Source organism: Narcine bancroftii, chromosome 10 (assembly GCF_036971445.1).
Source record: "Narcine bancroftii isolate sNarBan1 chromosome 10, sNarBan1.hap1, whole genome shotgun sequence".
Classification (NCBI taxonomy): Eukaryota; Metazoa; Chordata; class Chondrichthyes; order Torpediniformes; family Narcinidae; genus Narcine; species Narcine bancroftii.
Window position 1 is genome coordinate 25,690,761 of NC_091478.1, and position 25,385 is coordinate 25,716,145.

General features: G+C 37.6%; 1 protein-coding gene across 5 annotated transcripts in view; it reads left to right on the plus strand.

The window, feature by feature from the left end:
- Positions 1 to 25,385, plus strand: part of pi4k2a (phosphatidylinositol 4-kinase type 2 alpha) — a 54,111-nt gene that overhangs the window by 18,721 nt on the left and 10,005 nt on the right. The window contains exons 5-10 of one of the 5 annotated variants that reach the window (XR_011345444.1): positions 2,532 to 2,593; positions 4,608 to 4,707; positions 6,831 to 6,964; positions 7,723 to 7,782; positions 16,344 to 16,605; positions 17,014 to 20,124. Coding sequence is in view for 3 of the 5 variants with exons in the window: in XM_069900263.1 (XP_069756364.1) it covers positions 2,532 to 2,593; positions 4,608 to 4,707; positions 6,831 to 6,964; positions 7,723 to 7,782; positions 16,344 to 16,502 (515 nt within the window). In the remaining 2 variants the exon portion in view is untranslated. The other 4 variants (XR_011345445.1, XM_069900265.1, XM_069900266.1 and 1 more) reach the window with 4 other exon arrangements.

Sequence of the window (25,385 nt, forward strand, 5' to 3'; positions counted from 1 at the left end):
TTTCTTCAGGGCTTTCATAAAGTGTATGTCCTTCATCATTTTTAACAATACATCCCACACCAAATCCTTCTCCGGATGTGTTCTCCCATTTGAACGTTATAATACAAATGACTTATTTTTTGGTGTGTTTCATCGGATAGTAAATGGAGAGAGCAGTCAGTTCAGAAAATGTTGGCAGTGCCCTAAGGATTGTTGTATTGTCTTCCATTGTATATTCAATGCTCCTTGCAATGTAACACACAATCCTGATTTCAGAATTTCACCGTAAATAGAGGCTGGCTTGACAAAAGTAGGCACCTTGTCTACTGAGTTCAGGTTTTGGATTAACCTAGTGAGCTGTTGGCAATTTATTCAGTTGCACCAATTTGACACAAAATGGACATTAAACGCAATCTCCTCCGCTATCCCTCCTCGGATAATTGCTGAGATTTATTCACTCAATGGCTGCGTGGATGAGCTGATGGTAACGTCCGTGGTTTTTAAGCTAGTTTCTGCAACGTGATTAATTTCCCTTCAGAGATCAACTGGACTTCCTACCTCCTTGGAAAGGCCAGCACAAGTGGTTTTGAAGAATACATTTGACTTTTATATTTGTGGAGTGACGACTAGAGGAGGGAAATATGTAAGCAATGTTGTTACTTGGTGTAAATTCCATGAATAGTCATGTCATTTCTCAGAATCAAAATTATTATTCTACATGTATCTTATCTATATTAGACGAGGCTTGTATTCTCTGGAATTTAGAAGATTGAGGGGGGATCTTATAGAAACATAAAATTCTTAAGGGTTTAGACAGACTAGACGCAGGAAAGTTGTTTCCAATGCTGGGAAAAACCAGAACCAAGGGCCATAGTTTAAGGATAAGGGGGAAGTTTTTTAGGACTGAGATGAGGAAAAATTTCTTCTCAGAGAGTGGTAAATGTGTGGAATTCTTTGCCACAGGAAATAGTTGAGGCCGGTTCCCTGTCAATATTTAAGTGTAGGTTAGATTTGGCCCTTGTGACCAAGGGGATTAGGGGGTATGGGGAGAAGGCAGGAACCAGTACTGATCAGCCATGATCATAATGAATGGTGGTGTAGGCTTGAAGGGCCAAATGGCCTACTCCTACACATATTTTCTATGTTTCTATATTAACCTCCAATATGACTATGGCTAAAAGTTTCCATTAGAAATACTGGTTTTACCTGTCTTTTAGAAAATGGGAGAAAAAAGGGATTAAAAGAATAGAAAATTGTTTTTCGGGGAATAAATTATTATCCTTTGAACAAATGAAGGATAAATATAATATAACTCAAGATACAGTGCTGGCATATTACCAATTGAAATCCTATTTAAGTAGTCTGAAGTTACCAGAAGGAAGCAATTTTGAATATCTGATTACAGACACAATGATAATTAAAAAATTTATAACAAACATGTATATCAAATTACAAGAAAAGGAGAATGAGGAAATAAATGATAAAACTAAACAAAAGTGGGAACAAGATCTAAACATAAAAATAAAAAAGGAAACATGGGAGAGGTTATGTTTAGGAACTATGAGAAATACAATAAATACGAGATTACGTATGATACAATATAATTGGATACATAGGTTATATATCACTCCTCAAAAGTTAAATAAATGGGATCCAACAGTATCTGACAGATGTTTTCGTTGTAAAAAAATAGGAACAACAATTCATGCAATCTGGACTTGTGGAAAGGTGAAAAAATTTTGGGAAGATCTAAACCAGATATTAAATAAAATTACAGAAAGCAATATACCAAAAAACCCAGAGATCTTCCTCCTAAGTAACATAAAAAATAAAGAATTTGGACTTGATTTGGAGGGTGTACAAAAAAGATTTGTTAAGATAGCCCTAGCTGTAGCAAAAAAATGTATTATTTCAAACTGGAAATTAGAAGATAATTTGAAAATACAGCAATGGTATATAGAAATGAATGAATGTATTCCATTAGAAAAAATAACATATAGTTTAAGAAATAATATAACATTATTTGAACAAATATGGGAGCCGTACATGGAATATAATAGAGAAAACCTACCGGGACATCTATCATCTAAAATGACAAAAGGAAAAGAGAATGGAAAGAATTGACTCAGTGGAAGTTTTTGTTCGTTAATGTTGAGTGACAACATTGTTTGATGGGTTTGATGTATCTTGGACTCAGAGTTTTGAATGGATGGAGGGGGAGGTGGGGGGGGGAGGGGGGGAGAAAACGACACTATATATTTGAAAGGAGAAATGTGTATATCTTGAATAATGTGATCTATATTGTGGAATAAAAAATAAAAAAACTTGTTTTTCCAAATGGTCTAGTGGGTATATTTGAGCCCATCATAATTTTATCTAATGCAATTGTTCCAATTGTTGATTTATGCTGAAAGAACTTAACCATTTGGATGAATGGTTCAATTGTCCTCTGACCCTATGCAGGGAATTCCAGGAGATGTTAATATTAATATGAGAGTTGAACTACTACTAGGCAGCATACATTCAACAAACCATAGTCTCTCTTTCCATAGATCGGGGTAATGATAACTGGCTGATTAAATACGACTGTCCTATGGATGGGGCCAGTTCGAGGGTGAGTAAATGTTTTTTTTGTCTTTAATATTAGAACCAGGTCCTTTTGTAGACTATTTATAACTTCACAAATTAAAGACAAGATCAGACTATTCAACTTGCCTTCCAGCATTTGTGCTTCATTTGCATCTCCTCTCATCCTTCGCTGCCTTACTTTATCAAAACATTCTTGTATTCCTTTCTCTCTTACATTTATCCAGTCTCTTAAGTCCAATTTGCCTCGACTATCAACTGTCAAAGCAAGTTCTGAATGTTCAGAGTAAAGAATTTTTCTTTATATGTTAACTCTTAAATTGGTGGCCAATAGTATCAATAAAGTTGATCTACTTTTGCAAAATCTTTCATTGTATTAAAGACATTGTAATTACCCCACAGACTTTTCTTACTGCCTTATAGAACCAGCACAATGTGCTAATCTTGTACTTGTAGGGATACATTTTCAGGTATCATCTTCCTAAATCACTCTTCAATGCTTATCAGATGTACAGTAAATCCCCTAGTATCTACCACCTACTTGGATTGGTAGATGCTGGATAAGTGAATTTTCTAGTTGCTTGAGATTGCATGCTGCGTGATTGGCCAACTGACTGCTGGGGCGGGGCCAATTTTAAGCTTTCATTTTTTTAATCTTTATTTTCTGTTTTTTTTGCTGGTTGTTTGAGGCTGCCTGTTTGCTTGAATTCTGGGTTGTGGCGATTTTACTGTATGTAGAAAATATTGTATGGCTGAACCTGATGTCATGTTCAGAATAACTTTTCTTTCTTTAAGTCTTGTTCCTCTAGAAATAAAGCAGAGTGGTTGTTTTTCTGTTTTATGGCTTTATTAATGTGTGCCTGACTGCTTCCTTTAGATTTCTGCAGGGCCTGTGTCTGTAAATGAAAATCTCATTATATGTAGATGCAAGCTTTGTTAACATGTATCAGTGGGCTGTACTGGGGGAGGGGGGGAAGGTGAGTATTGCAAACTAATCTGCCATTTCATCAATTTGCATAGTAGTATTTTCTTTGTAGCCATTGGAATACTATTAAGTGGGAATCCCAACAGACTTTTACCCTTCAGAACTGGGGTGGAGTTACAGGGATATTGAGCTGATGCAAAATGTAAGTCTCTGTCACTGCCTCATTTGAAATCAAGACAGTTAAACAAGATCAGAATCTTGCTGGGCTCTACTCCTGTATTCACACAAGTTTGTGAGCCACCAATCAAAATTGTTTAACATAGTACAGTACAAGTCCTTTGGCCCACAACATTGTACTGACCTATATAAACATACTCCATGATTATTCTAACCCTTCTTCCCCCTCTCAGTCCGTAAACTACCCCCTCCCTATTTTCTTAGATCCATGATCTTATCTAAGTCTTAAATATCCCTATTGTAGCAGCCCTAACCATTACACTGGCAGTGCAATACAGGTATTCGCCACTCTTATTTATTTAAAAAAACCTACCTCTAACATCTCCACTACACTTTCCTCCGCTCACCTTAAACAAATTTCCCCTGGTATTATTCATTGCCATCTATACATCCATATTAAGTCATCTCTCACCCTCCATCACTCCAAAGCAAAAAAAAAAGCAACTTACTCAGATCTTTTCACATCGACATTCTTGAATCCAGCTAGTATTCTGGTAAATCTCCTCTGCATCTTCTTTAAAGTTTCCACATCCTTGCTATAATGAGGCAGTCAGAACTGAACACAAGTTAATGTAGATTAACAGGAGTTTTATAGACCTGCAACATTGCTTCATGGCTCTTTTATGCCAATGAACCATAACCCTTCTTAAACATCCCATCAACTTGTATGGCATTTTGAGAGTTCTATGAACTTGGATCCCAAGATTCTGTGTACCTACACTACTAAAAATTCTTCCATTAACCTTCTACTCAACCTTCAGGTTCCATTTGAAGGTGGAATTTAAAGCCCTGTCTCTAATTATGTAATGTGTTATGAAATAACATTTGAAAATCGGCTAATATTTGAAATTTATAAAGCATATGTTGTTTCTATTTGCAGGATCCTGACTGGGTTGTAGTGGAAGACCCCATTATAAAGATTGCAGCAATAGACAATGGATTGGCATTCCCTCTAAAACACCCAGACTCTTGGCGGGCATGTAAGTAACTCAAATTGCAGTTGTTGGGACGAAGCAGAATAATATCAGGCTCACTTAGTTGGGAGTGTCACCAATTTTATTTTGGATGTTTGCATGGGTTTTGACATCTGGCTTGCCAGAGGTTAATTGAATAGCCAAACAAACCTGTGAGAGAATTTGAAAAAATATTTGTAAATGGAGGTCCTACAGCAGGATTTCAACTCAAAACGTCAACTGTCCATTTCCCTTCATGGTTGCTGTATCACTGTAGAGTTCCTGCAGCAGATTTTGTTTTACTTATGTCCCTATATTAGTACAAAAACATTTCTAGCATCTATAGTCTCTTTTCTCCATTGAACAGTATTGAATGTGGCTTGAAATTGCAGCAGAGGTCATTTGATCAGTAGTGAGGTATCGAGATTATTTTGTGAATTTTGTTATTGAATTATGAATATATTACTGGAAGTAATTACAAAATTGGTCAATTATATCTTGTATAAATTTTGCTTGATGTTAAAGCTCTTTCCTTTAAATTAGAAGTAGTTTAAGGTGAACTAAGATTTGGAGCATGTATTATACTCATGCAATGCTGAGGAAATCGGCTGAGTTTCGCAGTTCCAGGAGGAAGCCATTTTCCATGATGGCTTTTTGAAAGGGTTATCCAATTAACCCCAATCCTCTCATTCCTTGTTATGCTGCAGACTAGTCCTCCTTGAAATGTATCATCTCTTATTCAAATTCTCTTTGGTATCTCAGTCATCTGATTCTACCCTTTGCTGTTAGTGCTCCAGAACAGATTTATTGTCAGAGAACATGCATGACATCACCTACAACCCTGAGATACTTTTTTACTGGAGGTGAGGCAGAATTACCACTTATTAGTAATGCAAAAAACCTCTATACAATATACACATGTAAACAGATAAAGAAATGTAAACAAGTTGTGTAATTCAGAGAGAATAAAGTCAATAAAGTGCAAAAGAGTCCTTAAATGAGCCCCTGATTGAGTTTGTTGTTGAGGAATCTGATGGTGGAGGGGTAACAGCTGTTCCTGAACCTGGTAGTGCAAGTCTTGTAGCACTTAGACCTCCTTCCAGATTGGCAGCAGAGAGAACAGAGCGTGTGCTGACTCTGGGCAAGAAGTTAAAAATTTCTAGGTCAGTGTTAATCTTGTCATGATTTCAGAGTACTTTAATTTTATTCATCAATTAACCACTACTTTATTGGTTATTCCATTTCAATCATTTGTTTTCAAGTTGCTGTTTAATTTTTCTGAAATATTGTAGAAATTGAGGATACTGGAAAGATTGGATACATTTAATGCCATTTATTTGGATCTATTTCCAATGGGCTGAACAGCCTTCTGGAAAGGCTTGACTATCCAGAACTTTTCATTGCTGATACTATTTGTTTTTGGGTGTGTGCAGGGATTGGGGGAAAAAAATGAAACGTAAAAGATGTCATGTTACGTGAACATAAAGGGGTTGTACAGGTACAGTTTAAGTGGAGCATTTTCATTTTAAGGGAATGGTATTTTGAATTTTGTTATAAGAAGGGTGAAATTTTGTTTTTGAAATTAAAAATGAACAGTAAGATTATTAAACAGCATTTTGCATTAAAAAAAATTGAACTGACCCCAGAGAGTTTTGCACAAAAATGTTGGAGGTACTCAGCAGGTCTCACAGGGTCCATAGGAGGTAAAGATACGTAACCCCTGTTTTGGGCCAGAGCTCCTCTTCAAGGTATGAAACTCAGGCCAAAATGTTGGTAATATATTTACCTCCTCTGGATGTGGCGAGACAGACTGAGTTCCTCCAGCTATTTTGTGTGCAGACTTTCGTGTTTCACTCCAGAGAGATTTGGAGCAGTTGAATGAGACAGAAATTGACTCAGAGGCAAAGAAGGTGTTTCGATAGGCTTTGTAGTCTTCAAGTAAGAGTGAAAAAGTCAACTAAAGGGATCAAAAGGTATTAATGACCTTGTACAAAATAAATGGGACAGACAGAGATGTTTATAATCCCTCCAATTGGAGGGAGACGTGGACTGTGACCATTGTTGCTTTATCGTGATCAAGTGGCTTGATTGTACATGCAAGAATATTTGTAAGAAATGAAGGATAGGAAAGTTCTTTTTACCTTTTTTAGATCCTTTTTACTGGGCCTGGCTACCTCAAGCAAAGATACCATTTTCCCAGGAAATTAAGGATCTTGTTCTTCCAAAGATTTCTGACCCAAATTTCATAAAAGATCTAGAAGAGGATCTTTATGAGCTCTTCAAGGTTAGTATATCCTGTGCTAGATGCATTTGGCTATCAGAAGATAACGGAACTTGACTCTCCGCAATGCACTAACTGTTAAGATGTTACAGATTTCACAGTGAGCAGTGAAACTGGAGATGAGCAAAGGAGTACAGGGCGATTTATTCCTTACCTCAAGAGTCTGTGTTTCATTTTGTAGTGGCAGAATTAAGTTTATAACCATGTTAAAGCTAAACAAATTTGGTGCAGAACCCAAAAAACCACTGTGGGAAGCAGTTTGATAATGGAATTTTCATTAGAAAATGTTTTGCAGAAATATAAATATTCCTCTCAAGAATTAAAATGTCTGGAGAGTAATTTCTGCTGTGTACTGTCAGTACTTATTTTGGTGGTCTGCTTGTCAGACTTCAGTGGAAGTACGACATTTGATGCTCAGTTACCGATTGTTGTTTGCATTGCTATGAAAATGGTGAGGCCATACATGCAGTTCCAAAGACTAGTTTGAGACTCACCTTTAATGCAGCATGGATTTTGATGTGGAATAACTTGTTTACTGTTCACTTCTGAAGCCTTCCTTGAAGTTTCAAAAGCTAATGTTCTGTGGAGACATTGGGAAGCATCTGCTTCTGTTGTCTTTTAACTTCATGCACTGATTAGTTTTGGATAGCTTGTAAGCTTTCATCTGTGGAATTCTTATGCATTGATTTTAGTTATTGACCTGCTGTATGCAGGATGTGAGGGATTTGTGCCATTTTAAACTATAATTCTACCTTTTGCAGAAAGATCCTGGTTTTGACCGAGGACAGTTCTACAAACAAATTTCTGTCATGAGAGGGCAGGTGAGGCACTGCTTGTATCTTCTGAGATTGCCTTCAAGTTATTGAACTATAGCAACCTTGTAAATAAAAGACTGATTGAAAGTGGTCCTGGGAAGTTGTGCTCTGACAAGGCACCTACTATGTGATCCCACCATTACACACATCTTCCCTGCTCCTCCCCTCTCTCTCCACCTTCCGCAGGGACTGCTCCCCATGTGACTCCACTCCTCCCATCCCACCAATCCCCCTTGGCACCTACCCCTGTGATCGCAGGAGGTGCTCCACTTGTGGCTACACCTTCTCCCTCACCACCATTTAGGGCTACAACATTCCTTCCAAGTGAAGAAACATCACTTGTGAATCTGCAGGGATCATCTGCATTCAGTGCTCCCGTTGTGGTCTCCTCTACATCAGAGAGACTAGATGCAGATTGGGAGATCTTGGCTTTGTCTGCTGCAATAGTGGGGATCTCCCAGTGGAGTGGCCACCCATTTTAGTTCCTTGCCGCATTCCTTTGCAGACATATCTATCCATGGTCTCATGCACTACCAGACTGAGACCACCCACAAATTGGAGAATTGGAGGAACAACACCCACATTCCGTCTGGGCACCCTCCAACTGAATGGCATTAATATTGACTTCTCTGGTTTCCGTTAGCCCACCCCACACATCTTTCCCAATGTCTCTTAATCCTCCTTTCCTATAGCTCTGTTTCTCTGTCTTCCCTTTTCCCTCTGTCTCTTTTATCCCAGCTCTGCATTCACAGAGCCAGCTCCCCCTCTCAATCAATTCTCACATTTTCTCTTTCCTGGCCTCTTCTCCATATCCATTAGCACCTTTGTCTGTTGGTCTACTCCTCCTTTGCTTGCTTTTTTACTCATACCTTAAAGAAAAGCTCAGGCCCAAAATGTTGGTTATATATCTTTAACTCCTACAGATGCCACAAGACCTGCTGAGTTTCTCCAGCATTTTTGTGTTTTTTTTTCAAGAATTATTAGAGGCGTGAATATTTGGAAATTTCTATCACTTGTATGTTTCTTCCGTGCAGTTTGAAAAGTGAGATGTAAAAAGTTCTTTACAAGGCTTTCTGAGGTTCAAAATTGGCAAGTTGACATGATCACAGGCACAATTAATGTTCCAGCATGCTCCTCCATATGTGAACTTTGTTTTCCATCTCTGCCATTACATCTTCAAGATATAGCCTTAGAGAAGTCACGTGATGGAGTAGTGGCTAATGGGGTAAAACCAGCCTTCTCCAGAAAAGAAGAAAAAAAGTTAAGAAAAGACAAAGTTCAATAAATACAAAATATAAGTTGCAGAGAAGAGAAAGAAAATGGCACCTAAGAAGGAAAAAGTAAAAACAACAGGGAAAAAAAGACAGCGGAAAAGAAAGGAGAAGGCCTTACATGCACGAAGGAACAGGGAGCCGTCGTGGAGAAGAGCGCCCGATCTCTGAGGTTGGTGACAGCCCCGCAGAGTCGTGACCCCCCCGACCGTTGGACTGCAAAAATGGCTCTCTGAGCCAAACAAAAATGTGCAATCTAAGGTGAAGGAAAACACCGACAGGAGGGGGGCTCAGACAAAGAGTGGGCAACCATGACGCGACGAGCTGAGGGACGCCCGATACCAGGGCTCTCAGCTGGAAGATGAGGAAAGCGGCAGGAGATGGAGTGAAGTACCAGGTGAGAAAGAAAGTCAACGAGGTGAAAGGAAAGAGGAGCAGCAGCAGGAGGCTCAACAGATGAGCAGCTCAGAAGAGGACCAACAGCAAGAGGCTGAGCAAGAAGAGACCCGACAAAGTGAGACAAGCTACTCATCAGAAAAATCAGAAGAGACACAGATACAAAGAAGAAAAGAAGACACAAACACAGACACAGAAGAAGAGGAAGAAGACCAAGATCTTCACAGAGAGATAGAAGGTAAAACAGATGGACAGAATATAGATAAAGCTTTTTTTTGAAGAACAAATGAAAACATTAAAAGAATGGTTGACATTAGAATTTAGTGAAATGAAAAGAAAAATGAAAAGTACAGAAGAAAAAGTGAGTAGAATAGAGCTGGTCATGACAGAAATAGGGAAAAGAGTAGAAAATGTGGAAGAACGTCTGTAAAAATGGAAGTAAACGACTTAAGAGGAAAATTGGAAGAAAGTGATTAAAAAAAATTAAAGAGACACAAGAGTTGTTAGCTCAGAAAATTGATATGTTGGAAAATTATAGTAGGCGAAACAACATAAAAATAGTGGGCCTAAAGGAAGATGAAGAAGGCACAGATATGAAGGAATTTATAAAAGAATGGATCCCGAAGGTCCTGGGAACGAGAGAAATGCAGGAAGGAATGGAAATAGAAAGGGCACACAGAACACTAGCTCCAAAACCACAGACACATCAAAAACCAAGATCCATTTTAGTAAAATTTTTGAGATATACGACAAGAGAAAATGTACTGGAGCAGGCAAGGAATTAAAATTAGAGAAGACAATAAACCATTGGAATACAAAGGTCAAAAAATATTTTTTTACTCAGACATAAGTTTTGAACTCTTAAAGAAGAGGAAGGAATTTAATACAGCAAAATCGATCCTATGGAAAAAAGGTTATAAATTCATGTTAAGACATCCAGCTATGCTTAAAATATTTATCCCCAGGGAGCAAAACAGACTGTTCTCGGATCCAGAAGAAGCACAAGAATTTACAGAACGCTTGCAGGACAGGAGGAGAGATGAAGAGATGTAATAAGAATGAAGAACAGCGATAAAATATATATAAAGATGTAAAAACAATGTATATGTAAAGAACTAAAGAAGGGAAGGAAGGAAGGGGGAAAAAAAGGGAGAACTTTGTTATCTGTGTGTATATTAAAAAAAAAGAAAAAAAGTGTTTTCTGGGGGTGAGAGAATAACCGTCACTGCGAAATCAGTTGATGCTTGCAGCAGGTTCGCAATCCAAATGGAAAGGGGAGTTGTGGTTGCCCAGCAGGGGATAAAGGACAACTCAGAGCAGGGGGGGGGGGGGTAGATATTTGGGGTTAAGGGAATATTGGATGTGGGAGTTGTTGAAGTATTTTATGTTTTAAATGTGTTGTCATACATTGAGTTTATAAAGGGAAAACTGAAAGATGAAAATGGAGAAAAGGGTGGTGGTAGTGAGGAAGCGGAAATGAGGTGTAAACAGGATATGAGATGGCCACATTGAACTATATGACTATAAACATAAATGGAATACATAACCAAATTAAAAGGAAGAGGCTATTTTACTGAAGAAAGAAAAAAATAGATATAGTATTTGTGCAGGAAACGCATCTAACTGAAGTGGAACATAACAAATTAAAGAGAGACTGGGTAGGTCACATAGCGGCAGCATCATGTAATTCAAAAGTTAGAGGTGTAGCTATATTAATTAATAAAAATATACCAATCAAAATAGAGGAGGAAATAATAGATCCAGCAGGAGGTATGTAATGATAAAGTGTCAGATATATTCAGAATTTTGGAATTTTCTCAAAATATATGCACCTAATGAGGAGGATCAAAAGTTTATGCAAGATATTTTTTTGAAGATTGTATATACACAAGGAAATATATTGATAGGAGGGGATTTTAACCTTAATTTGGATCCAATGTTGGATAAAACTGGACAAAAGACTAGTAAAAAGAATAAAGTGGCCAAATTTATGGTTAAATCAATGCAGGAAATGAAACTTATGGATATATGCAGGAGGCAGCACCCAAGAGAGAAGGAATACTCATTATTCAGGAAGGCATAAAACATACTCAAGGATTGATGTTTTTGTTGTCGGCCCATATTCAAGGGAGAGTTAGGAAAACTGAATATAAAGCTAGATTACTATCTGATCATTCACCCCTGTATTAGCAATAGAACTGGAGGATATCCCACCAAGAACATATAGATGGAGGTTAAACTCCATTCTACTTAAAAGACAGGAATTTAGAGAGTTTATTGAATGCCAACTTAAAACATATTTTGAAATAAATACGGAATCAGTGAAAGACAAATTTATATTTTGGGACACAATGAAAGCCTTCATTAGAGGGCAGATAATAAGTTACATAACTAAGATGAAAAGGGACAACAATTGGGAAATAGAGCAGTTGGAAAGGGAGATAGTAAGTATAGAAAAGGAACTAGTAAAAAGGGATGATATAATGAAAAGGAGAGAATTGGCGGACAAAAAAATAAAATACGAAACATTACAAACGTACAAGGTGGATAAGAACATAATGAAAATAAAGCAAAAGTATTACGAACTGGAAGAAAAAACATAAAATATTAGCCTTGCAACTTAAAACAGAACAAGCTAAAATAGCTGTATTGGCATCAAGGAAAAAGGACAAACAAATTACATATAACTCAATAGAGATTAATGAGAACTTGAAGGAATTTTATGAACAATTATACCAAACTGAGAATGAGGGGAAAGATGATAAAATAGAAGAGTTTTTAGCTAAAATTGAAATGCTGAAATTGCAAGAAGAGGAACAAAACAAACTGATAAAGCCATTTGAAATAGAGGAAATACAGGATATATTGCCAAATAGTAAAACGCCTGAAGAGGATGGATTCCCAATAGAATTCCATAAAACATTTAAAGAGTTATTAATTCCTCCTCTCCTGGAAGTAATGAACCAGGTAGAAGAAACACAAAACCTGCCAGATTCATGTAAGACAGCAATAATTACAGTAATACCAAAGACGGGGAAGGAAGGAAGGATCCATTAACACCAACATCATATAGACCAATATCTCTACTTAATTCAGATTCTAAGATAATAGCGAAATTATTAGCATACAGATTGGCCGATTGTGTACAAAAAAATAGTAAAACAAGATCAAACTGGATTTATTAAGAAAAGACAAACCGTGGATAATGTCTGTAAACTTATTAATCTAATTCATGCAGTTCAAGGAAATAAGAAGCCAAGTGGCTGTTGCTTTCGATGCAGAAAAAGCCTTTGACAGAGTAGAATGGAATTATTTATTTAAAGTATTACAGAGGTTCAATCTACCAGAAAAATATATTAATTGGATTAAAGCATTGTATAATGGACCATTGGCGAAGGTAACAGTAAATGGATATGTATCGAATCATTTTAAATTAAGTAGGTCAACTAGACAGGGATGTCCATTATTCCCCTCACTGTTCGCTTTAGCAATAGAACCATTGACAGAACTGATAAGAACAGAAAATAAAATAAAAGGGATAAAAATAAAGGAGAAGGAGTATAAAATCAGTTTATTTGCAGATGACATCATAGTATACTTAACAGAACCAGAAATATCAATAAAAGAAATTGAAGGAGTATGGAGAAATATCGGGGTACAAGATCAACGCAAATAAAAGTGAAGTGATGCCAATGAGTAACACAGACTATACAGAATTTCAAAAAGAATCACCATTAAATGGCAAACACATGCAATCCAATACCTAGGAATTAGGTTAGATAATAACTTAAGCCACCTGTACAAACTAAATTATCAGCTACTAATAAAGAAATTGCAGGAAGGCTTAGAACATTGGAAAGAATTACTGCTAACGTTAATAGGGAGGGTAAATTGCTTTAAAATGAATGTCTTCCCAAGGATACAATACTTATTTCAATTGTTACCAATTCCATTAACAGAGGAATTCTTTCATGAACTAAAGAGAATAATAAGGAAATTCTTGTGGAAAGGGAGGAAACAGAGGATAGCGTTAGATAAATTAACAGGTACAACCAAGGTGGTTTGCAGTTACCAAACTTTAAAAATTCTTATAGAGCAGCACAATCAATGTATTTATCAGATTTTTACCAGACAAGGGAAAAACGAGGCTGGACTAAGATAGAACTACTAGATAAAATAGGGGAGAAGGTACCGAAACATATACTTAATAAGTGGGATGAAAAGTTGGTGCAATTTAAAAGCTCACCAGTACTGCATCATTTATTCAATATATGGAAGAAGATCCACTTAGAAAGGAAAAAAACGAATTACCAAATACCAAAATTACTATTTATGCAAAATCTGCTAATCCCTTTTACAATAGATAACCTTTCCTTTAGAGAATGGGAGAGAAAAGGAATCAAAAGAATAGAAAATTGTTTTTTGGGAAGTAATTTATTAACATTTGAACAGTTGAAGTACAAATATGGAATAACTCATGGTATATTGTTTGCATATCATCAATTGAAAGCTTATTTAAAGGATAAATTGGGAAACAGACTGAGATTACCAGAAGGAAGCAGGTTTGAATATGTGATTACAGACACAGTGATAATTAAAAGATTTATAACGAACCTGTACATTAAGCTGGAAGAGAAGGAAAATGATGAAATAAGCTATCAACCCAAACAAAAGTGGGAAAATGATTGAAACATAAAGATTAAAAAAATGAAACATGGGAAACGTTATGTTTTGGAACTATGAAGAATATAATAAAGACAAGGTTACGCATGATACAGTATAATTGGTTACACAGGTTATATATCGCGCCCTAAAGGTTTAAAAAAAAATGGGATCCAACATTATCAGATAGATGTTTTCGCTGTAAGAAGGAAATGGGAACAACGGTACATGCAATTTGGGCATGTGAGAAAGTGAAAATGTTTTGGGAAGATCTAAATCAGATATTAAATAAAATCACAAAAAATAACATACCAAAAAAATCCAGAGATTTTTCTTCTAAGTAATATAAGAAGTAAGGAATTAGGCCTCAAATTGGATAAAGTGCAAAAAATATTTATTATGATAGCCTTAGCTGTAGCATAAACATGTATAATGTCAACTTGGAAAATGGAAGAGAGCCTGAGAATACAGCAATGGTACATGGAAATGAATAAATGTATTCCATTGGGAAAAAATAACATATAATTTAAAAAATAAAGTCACATTATTTGAACAAATTTGGGAACCATACATGGAACATAACAGAGAGGGCTTACCTCGGACTTCAACCCCCTAAAATGATAAGAAGACAAAACGACTTGATCTAGTGTGTAAAAGTAGATGACACATTTTTCTTGTTTATTTTTCATTGTGTGATGACATTGTTTAATGGTTTTATTGTATATGTTGAATATTTATTGATTTTGGAGGGGGGGGTGAGAAGGGGGGAGGGAGGGTAGGGGGAAAAAAGGAAGAAAATGTCACTGTGTATATTTAATGAGAAACGTTTGTATATATTTTGGTTGATTATGGTTCACAGTGTGAAAAATAAAAAAATAATTAAAAAAAAAAGATTTAGCCTTAATTCTGTTCCACAGATATGATTAGCTTGGGTTGCAAGCTCAAACTGTAATATATACCTCAATGCCCTTTCAGATCCATCCTATGGTTATTCTTTAAGAACCTTTTATCCCTTGTGAAACTGTGGGAGCCAGAATTAGAGGTGCCTCCTATCTAATTATCGAATTCTCAAGTTATAACTGAAGAGCATGTGTGTAAAAGTCCATGCCCAGTAGATGTCCACAGGAGGCAGCTTCAATTCTTCCCTTTGAAGAATTTGAGCTGCCAACGGTGGTCATCTTGTTTACACCCTTGAACACTTGCATATTTTGCATCTGGTTCAGGAACTTGTAGTAACATTTGTAATCAAAAGTAACAAGATGTAAAGGGAGTTGAGAAGTTGAAAAGTTTTTAATTTTGAAAATGAAAAGTGGGTTCAATAAAAATGAAATGAAACTGATACCTTAAAATAAAACTCAAGCTGATTTACAAATATTCTCGAAGGAATAACCTATATATGACTCCAGTCATACGGGTGTCAATATGGTTGATTCCCTATTTACTGAGCAAGGAATTTGGTTGCATCTGTAGATGCCTGTGCGATTTATGCAACCTTTACACTTTTACCAATGTGATGTGATTTTTGTTAGTTCCATACCTCTGAAAAGTTGCAGTCCCTATTAGTTGAATGTTCAGATCCAAAGGTTTTGTAGGAGTGGGTTGCGCCAGGCAAACTGGGCAAGGAGCTGCTAAAAATTTTGTGCTCTTCAAGATTTTGGTCTTGTGTTGAAGAAAATCAGAACTTTGGTGAGGCACTTATACTAAAGGACAGTTTATCAAAGCAAAAAAAATGTGACTGCTGGAAATCTGAAAATAAAAACTACTGGAATGGGTCGAGCCATAGAAAGGAAAATGGTTTTGGGCATTTCTGAATTCAGTCTTTGTGTTAGGTCGGCATGGATACACAAGCCCAACATCTTTTTTTGAGATTTCTGTCACCCAGTAAGATTTGGGTCCGGGACATTGAAATGGAACAGCACAGGAACAGGTGCTTCAGCCCACGACGTCGATGCCAAGCATGGTGCCAAAATTAAACTGAACTCTGGTTGCACTTGATCCATATCCCTCTATTCCCTGCATATTCATGTGTCCAAATGCCACATTCTTATCTGCTTCGACCGCTACTTCTGGCTGCCCTCTATATGATGAAATCGGTATTGAAACCGTCTCCTCATTGAGTATGAAGCAAACAGGCACTGAAACGAACTTGTGATGAAACTCTAGCATTGTATGCAGTCTGATGTATCTCTTCTGTTTTATCTTCTGCTCTTTATTCCTCTCCCCCATCTCAATCCCAAGATCTTAAACCTCACACAGGCTCTGAAAGATGCGAAGTCACCCCTGATGCTCATTCATATCCCACCTGTCATCGTGGAAACTACTCGCAGCCATCATCGTAGCAGCGACTTATACACACAAAGCTTCCAGAGCAGGAAACCATTTTTTACGTGGTGGTAGCATGACCAAACCACCCCATGAACATATACTGGTCGACAGTCCTGATAATTCCTGTATCTCTTGCTGATGAGGGCTCGTGTCACAACTGGAGAACAAGAGAAAGGTCTGCTTTGTGTTTTGTCCTGTGTATGACCATTGCACAAGATGGGATTACATCTTAAAGAATTGGTGTCTGAGGGGGAATTCTTTGGGACAATTTGCACTTAATTCAAGCACCCTTCCCTGAATGTTTTCCATTGTTCCTCAATGCCCTCTATTGGTTGGACCCACCGGAATCTTTAAAGCTGCTTCTGTTGAGCTAATTTATGGTGTTTTGGGCACAGAATTCTTTTGGTCTATCTTTTCACTGAGCCCCAAAACTGGATTTTTTTTTTGCACTAAAATGTTATTGGTTCAAATTGCAACCAGGTAGGTGTACTTCATGATGAGCGATGGTTATGATGAAACTGGAATTATTTGCTGTAATCATGGTCCTTCCAAATCCAATTTGCAGTGTGTTTCTGCTTTTAAGGAGGAAAACAAAACACAAGAACTGATCATGCTGTAGTTGTGAAGAAAATCTGTGATAAGGGTGCGCAAGGGTTACTGCTGAAAGGAAAACAAGTAAGATAATTGCTCCATTTGCTCTGTGCAGCCTTGCTACAATCTGAAAACCAACCAAATTGTTTCTCATTGATGGCTCGAAACCTTTGGCCTTATATCAGCAGCATGGTTTTACTGTTCTGTAGTCAAAATCCCCATCTGTGGCTCCCTCCCTCTTGTGCCTTCTTCCCCAACCTATTTTCTCACAAGGAGGAGGAAGAAGAATGCATGTGAAATGGCATTCACTCTACATAGCTAGATTGATTGTGATCAAGAAATAATCTCACTGTAATCAGAAGCCAACATAGCATGTGTATAGATGTATTTAAAAAAAAAAGCCAAAATTATGGTTAATGCAGAAATTTTGCACAACGGTCTTGTAGCTGCCCACTGATTCCAGTACACCATTTCTTGGCACTAATGGTTTTTATCTTGCTGTAACTCAAGTATGCGCAACAGATTTCTATTTAGGTTGCTAATATTCCTCTTTGCTGATCTACCAAGAAGGATACCGTTTTTATTTTTAAAACCTTTCTCTGATCAGCAGAGTGGAAGGTGGTGGTGCTGCTGGTCTTTTTCCTTTAAACTGTCTGCTTTCTTGGTTCCCAGGTTCCATGGTTGAGGTGATGGGTATCTTTGTTCTTGACTTCACGTGCTACCTCCTTTCAAATAGGCTGCTGTGAGGAAAGTCAAATATTGGGCAGAGTGAAAGGAAACTATGTTCAAAGCCAAGTGATGCCTCTTGAATAGAGAGCTGCCTTTCTGCTGCTGGTCACACACAAGTTTTTAAGATTCTCTATACTGCTGCGTTATAAACCATGAAATGATGATTGCATAATGAAGGGAATAACACTGTCTGATTTTTTTTAATTTATGGTTATCGTACGAACTAAGATGCTTTGTTACCTGAAATGCTAACACAGATTTTTCGAGCCAAATTCTTTCTTGGTTAGATTGAACAATTGGCTAACCTACATGCATTTAAACAAAACATTGAAATGATTCCCCACATCTCTCCTGTGGTGAACCAGAAGTACTCTGATTTTGGGCAAGCACTGATCTTAGGCAAGTATAAACTAAATTTTGGCTCCTGATAAGAGAGAGAGAGAGCAAAATAAATCTAGTGTCTGAGATGTTTGTTGACAAATCCAGGATTTGAAATCTGAAATATTAAAGTAGATCTTGGTGCAAACAAATAATTGTTTCATCAGTTATGGCCAGACTGCTTCCCTGGCTCAAATGATCTGATTCTTAACACTAAGTCCTGCATTTTTATAGAACTCGCTCCCTAATTATGATTGGAATAAAGATAGTGGTCAGATGTGAGAGGCAGTTTATAAATTTGTACTAAAGGCAAGTGATCAAGGTATAAAAGCTTCTCCACAGTGGTTCTCAACCTTTTTCTTTCCACTCAAGTACCACCTTTAATCCCTTACATAGAATGCCATAGTGCTCTGTGGTTAGTAAGAGATAACTTAAGGTGGTATTTGAGTGGACAGAAAAAGATTGAAAACCACTGGCTTATAACATCCTCCGCTCCTTTTGAGGTGTATTGACCAGAATAAATGAAGTGAAATGGTTGCAGATATTGTCAGGAGATTTGTATAATGCTTTGTCATTTGGCTACTTGAACATTGTTTATTCTGCAATTATGTTAATTCCCAAGATAGCTTCAGGGCCTAGTGTACGGCTCAGTTACTGGTACATGATCCAACCTTCCCTTGCCTGAATCTATTTAGTGGGAACACAATACTAGTGTTTGCCTCTGTCTTTGTCAATGAGGTGTACACCTTGTTGAATCTGGCATTGTCAGTCTCCACCTTGAGTGTGCGGGTGACACCGTATGAAGTGTGACTTTTCGTGATTTTTACAAGCTTAACTTTATTCCTTTCTCTCTCCCAACTCTTCCACATCAGAAGCAAAAGGGAAAATAGGTTTCAGACTTTCTAGAGAGCAGACTGGATATGGGATAGTTGAAATGAGAACTAATTAAGTGTCCCCATGACCCTCCACATTATTTTGACCTACTCTGAAACTTGATAAAATGAGAGAAAGGGACAGGGACGTAAGAATGGTTCATTCAAAGTTACCAATAACACAAAACATGCTGACAATTGGGCATGGCACTGCAGAATTTCTGCTGCTTATTCACCACCGTTGGTTCATTCACAGCCTGGTAACTCCTGGTTAATCAGGAGAGATACTTTGAATGCAGTCAAGTGGCCTCTGTATCTGTTACCTTCTCAAATGTCAAGATTTCATTTTGCTTCATAAATCTTTAAACGGTGGCTAATGTCTCAGCTAAATCGGACTTGTTTTGCATTGTAACCAAATCATTAACCAAATTTCACTAAAACTGGCTTCTCAGATTTTGCTTGAACAATGATTAATGAATACAAAGCGTGCAGAGTATTTCACTTAAATTCTAGTCGAATTTTGAGCAATACAAGTGATGTAGAGGGATATTTTGGTAACAAATCATTTGGGGTATCGGCTCTACTATCCTCACTAGTTTCATTGTGTTCTGTTTGTTTAATGGAGCCAGTTAACTATTGTGGGGAAAGGAATCTGTGTGGAATGAGTGAACACGTTGGGTTACAATTAAGGAAAATGAGGTGCAGTGCTTTTGCTTCACTCATGGGGAAGAAATGTGAGTGGAATAAATCTTCATGGAAAGTTGCACTATTTTCAATGAACTTTAGTTGGTAAGCACGCCTACTATGTTCTTTTGTGTATTATACTTAACCTGATTGTACTTTGTCTCCTGACAAGGGAGGGAGGTGTATCCAATCTCGAACACTTAATGGCAGATAGTCGCATCTGTTGGAAAGTATGCCCTGACAGGGTGTACATGCAGCCAAACAGGTTTTGGTGCACACACTGAATAGTTACTTGGATTTAATACTTGCAATCTCTGCATCTGTTTGTCCGTAAGGTAGCTTTCAGTGCTGCTGTATCTAGTTTGAGGAAGTCTCATTGGAAAGCGTATGTGTTATTATAGCGATGACTGAATACAATAAAATGTCATTGAAATGTTCTGCATTCTGGTCCTGTTAGGACTGATTTTAAAATGAATACCCCATGGGTTTTTCTTGCCATTAGCTGAAGTCACAGCCTTATTTAATCTCTGTGTGGGGGAGGGGGTTGGAATAATAAACTTTAAGTGATTTTTGGTTTTAATTTTGTAGTGAAACATTATAGTTTTAATATAATCATATCTGGTCTAATGGATGAGGTGCTTGTGCATGCATTTTCTACTCTCCTTTATGGACCTTTGGTTAGAAAGTATGTACTTGGGTTTCAGAATAATTATCTCAATGGGCAAGGTAGCCACTTGGATAAAATTTATGGTTATTCTTCTACGGGAAGAGGAACATATGTAATGAACAGCTGCTGTGTGATCTTTGAAACTTCTGATTCACTCCCTCACTTGTTCATAATCTAGGAAGTTGTACAGCAGCTTCCACGGAGTCCATCGCACCAGTCCGAGCAGAGACTGACCGTACACTCAATGGTTTGGAATGGCCAGTGTTTGAGTCTCTCTTCCACTTCCCCTGCTTTTCTTCACCTCCCCCTAACCGAATGTTTTTAAAAATTCTACTTGAATCTGTATCCAAGCAAGCAAACTGTTTTAAAGTGGCAGATTTTATGGTATCATTCTTCTCCCCCTGTGTAGCAGCTTCAAATCTATCTATGGATCTTGGTGTAACTCATGGATTCTCTCACCCCTTGCAATTGAGAGAGAGGAATTCATTTTTTAATCCCTTGTCCAAAAATTATATACATTTGATTTATTAGGTTTGAATATTTATTTACTATACATTGCTTTTGATCTTCTCCATAACTTTCCAAGTGTGTACCAAAACTGAAACAGTTCCTCACAGGCACATGAGAACGCGCTGCCAATTGTATTGGGAGGTGGTTTAGGATGGAGAAATAGCTGTTTATAGTATTTCCAAATAGTAACCATTTATATAATGATCCATATATTGGCAGCTTAGTGATTTTCTTGGTAGATTCATGTTGCACATTGATCAAAACCTGCAGCTATGTTGGTCTGTTCTACTTTCCCCCCCCACATTCTTGTCTGATGCAGAGTTGAAACTACTCCATTATTATTTCTGGTGCTATATTCTTACACCTGACATGTTGCAGTTTCACACATTAAAGAATGTTGTGGCCTTCTCTATCAGATTCTTATTCTCTGATATAAATATTTATGTAGGAAGTGGATTCTCAAAAATCATGGCTTGAATATCAATAAAGCAGACTGTTGAGGGAAAATGCTTCATCATACATCCTGAAAGTAGGAGGATTGTTGATTCTCAGTCCTGTCATTATATTGTCCACCCTATCATCAGTCATGCCTAGAAGAACTCTTTCATTTTCAATCCTCATGCTGAGCCAGCCCCATTTAAATATCTTGCTGCAGGTTGACATTTTTCATAATCATATACATGTCCACTTTTGAGGGTTCGTAGCAACTTCTCTTTAACAGATAAACAATTTGCAATTATACCATTTGTTGTTTCAAACCAATCTTTTTCAACAGTTGTGACCAGCCTTGATCCAATCCTTGCCCAATGCCTACATGTCCATTCAATTGTGGAAATTGAGATAGCATGAGAGCAATGATTTAATATTTGAACATGAATCCTGGGGCATATTATCGGGAGTACGATATCTTTCAATCCTGCTTTATTGCAAACCTCTGCAAAAAATATCCTTTAAGTCTTTAGTTATCTCATTTGAGCTATCTTCAGACACTCAGCATTTGTGGGTTGGGAGTGAAGAGTCCATGCAGTTAAAGTTTCCAACTTTATCATTGAGCTGACAGACTTTTTTTCTCATAATCTACACTAATCAAGAACAGTATTGTGCAATAGCCTTCAGCAATTGTACAGTGTGGATTAAAAAAAATGTCAGAACTGCTTTAAAGCATGGAGTTTATTTTTAAAGATTGTCCATTTAAACTACATTGTTCAGAGTATGTAGGGCATTGGAGTTTTGCACCTGCTACTTGGGGTAGTCTGATGTGAATGTGGGGCTCTCTAGATGGTTTCCTATCATTGATATACAAGTTGCTGATCCAATCCACCCAAGAGTCCACATATATCTCCTCTTCCTTCAAAAATCTTCAATTTAGAAAATGAGTTATAATTTCAACTTAAATAGGTCAGCTGAGGTTCTATCTCAACTTTTTACTTGTTGTCATATCATTCAGTTAAGAGATTTAGAAATTGATACAGGTCCAACATGTCTGATTTGTTGGCTCCCCTTCCAACCAGTCTTGCCTATCTCTCTTGTCAGGGAACCTTGTGTTACTTGTGAGTAGCATCGTAACAAACAGATTGTTTGAAGCACCAATGGAATAGGAAGACAAACTTTTACTAAGCTTCAAGTTGCTTTGTTTGCAACATTAACGGGGGTTGATCAGCATGGTGGTCAGACTTTCTTGGATCATTTACCTATTAGAAAAACTGTTAACAATTGATATTTCTGCCATTTTAAATTGCTTTATTTTTTTGCTTGGACACTGAATCTATAATGTACTGTTCTAATAAAGTACTGTATAATCTGTAATATATTTACATATATATATATATAAAAAACCAAGAACCAAATAATTACTTTCTGCAAGTATAAATCTGCCAAACCACTGTTTAGTATTTGATAAATTTTCTAATATGACCTGTTTCAGCCCTCTGTTTATATTATTTGTAACATTAAAGATATAATTTGGGAGTTTGAGAAAAGAATAAGTGGAACTCCCAATTCAGAGTGCTTGCACTCAATGTCATCGCACCATGTTGGACTGTACTGGGATCTTGAGCAAACAATGGCTATAGGAGGAACTCTGGGACTGGCAGCATTCAGGTAGGGGGAGAGATCACTAGGAAGAGCTAGGATTTTGGTGGGGGGTGAGGGGGGGATTGTCAGTATAGGAAAGATAGAAACAGTGGAGCCAAATGGAGGTGGATGTTACCTAAAATTAGAAAATTTGATTTAAGATGTACCTTTCTTGCTTCATATCAAGGAATTTGATGTAGGAAACTTGTTTTAATTTTTTAAATGTTAAATTTAGGTATGCATCCCCAAAACAGACCCTTTGACCCACGAGTGCTGCCCAATTTACACCCAATTGACCTGCACCCCCGATATGTTTTGAACAATGGAAGGAAACCAGGGCACCTGGTGGAAACCCACGCAGACGCAGGGAGAACGTACAAACTCCTTACAGACAGCATGGGATTTGAACCCTCTTCCCAAACACTGGCGTTGTAACAGAGTTGTGCTGACCGCTATGCTAACAGTGCCACCCCAAGTTTGCATTTGGCTTCCTCCTGACAATGGATGCGGGCAGGGCAAGTGCAGATTTGGTGACTGCTTTGAACACCAAAGATTTGAGTCTAAGCCTCAATTTCTGGTAGCCAACCATTTCTCACAGACATGACAAAAATCTTTCCTTGCTCCACAAAAGTAAACAAAGAATCGTCAACTAATTCACCATATTATTAAAACGGGAATATAAGAGAGACCCTTTTGCGAAGTTGAGTGGCCATGGATCTCGTTGTCCCTGAAACCTCCTGATCCCTGGTTCTCAACCCCCAAATTGTTCAGAAGTTGTTGGAGCCTGAGGCTCAGGCTGTGGATTCTGCTCCATCTACCTGCCTTTTCCCCATCGCCCTCAATTCTCCAAATGTGCCAAAATCTGTCCATAGTATTAGTACTCTGTGAAAAGGAGTTCCTCCGTGTCCTAAATTAACACCTTTGAATCCTGAGGCTCTGTCGCCCAGTTCTAGCTACCCTGTTACTGAAGAAACGATGATTAAACAGATGATTGGTTGCAGCATCAGAATGAGGCACAAAAAGGACAACCAGCATGTAAAATAAAGAGCTTTTGTGCTGTCAGTGCTTGATGGCAATTTGATGACTACTTGCATAAGTCTATTTATAGTCACCTAACTGAAAGAATGTTCAGCAACAAATAAGTTGCTGGAGAAATTCAGTAGGTCAGACAACATAACCAGCTGAGCCCTTCTGACATCTTGTTTTTTTTGCTTCCAGCATCCCAATCTCTTTTGTCTGCAAAAGGATGGTTACATTTTAGATTTAGACATAGTGCACAGTAACAGGCCCTCGAGCCTGTTCTGTCTAATTACACCCAATTGACCTGCAACCTGGTACGTTTTGAAGGGTGGGAGGAAACTGGAGCACTTGGAGGAAATCCATGCAAACTCCTTACAGAGAGAACTGGATTCAAACCGCTGGTGCTGTAATAGCATTCCGCTAACCCTGACAAGTGTAAGGTTTTGCACTTTGCATAGCCTGGGTCTTTATTCCCTATACTGTAAGAGGCTGAGAGGTGATCTGATAGAGGTTGATAAAATGAGGAGCATAGTTAAAATGAATGCTCAACAACTAGAAGGCATGGGTTTAAGAAGAAAGGGGGGGTTTGTATGGGGCTTGAAAGTAGGGCTTGCACAGTAAATGACATAGCCATGGAGAGTGGAGAAGAAGAGCTTTCAGAATACTGGACAATTTAAAACAAAATGTTTGCTTCCTGAAATAAAATTTGGGATTGTGATAGACAATTTCGAGCTGAGCGCAAAGATAATTTCAGATTTGCTGTATCATGTCGGAAGCTGGAGAAACATTAAATTAACTTTTATTGCATTTCATATGTTTAATCGCATAAAGATGCTGACACATTGCATTAGTTCAACTGATCTAAAAATGTTTGCCACTGATTTTCATATATACTCAGCATCTGATACCTCTTGTGTCAATGTCTAACAATAGTCGGCCAGCATTGATGGACTCCAGTTGCCCTGGTACCACTTTTCCATGGTCACAGTATCCTGGTGAAACCTTTCACCGTGTTCATCACTGACGGCACCAAGATCAGCAGGGGACGAGTCCAAGTGCAAATGCAGAAAATGAATTTTCAATAACATTTTGGACTTCATGGTTTTGTCTGCTTGAAGTAAATTTAAAAATGTCAGGAAATCACAAAAATAGGTTAGATCTAAAAAATGGAATGTGATGGGAAATTTTTAAGGTGGTGACTGATGATCAGCAACGCAAATCCCATAAAATACACCCAAAAGTGTTCAGGAAGCAAAATCTTCAATGTAATATATCTTCCCTGTCTTTATTGCTGACTGAGTAGTTCTTTATTACTTTTTAAAGTTTTCCCAATCTTCCAGTTTTGAATTTGTATGCACGATGCCTTCCTTTACTTCCGCAAGGCTGGCTCTCCCTACCCTTGCTGTCCTTGCTTTTAACCAGTTGTTGAGC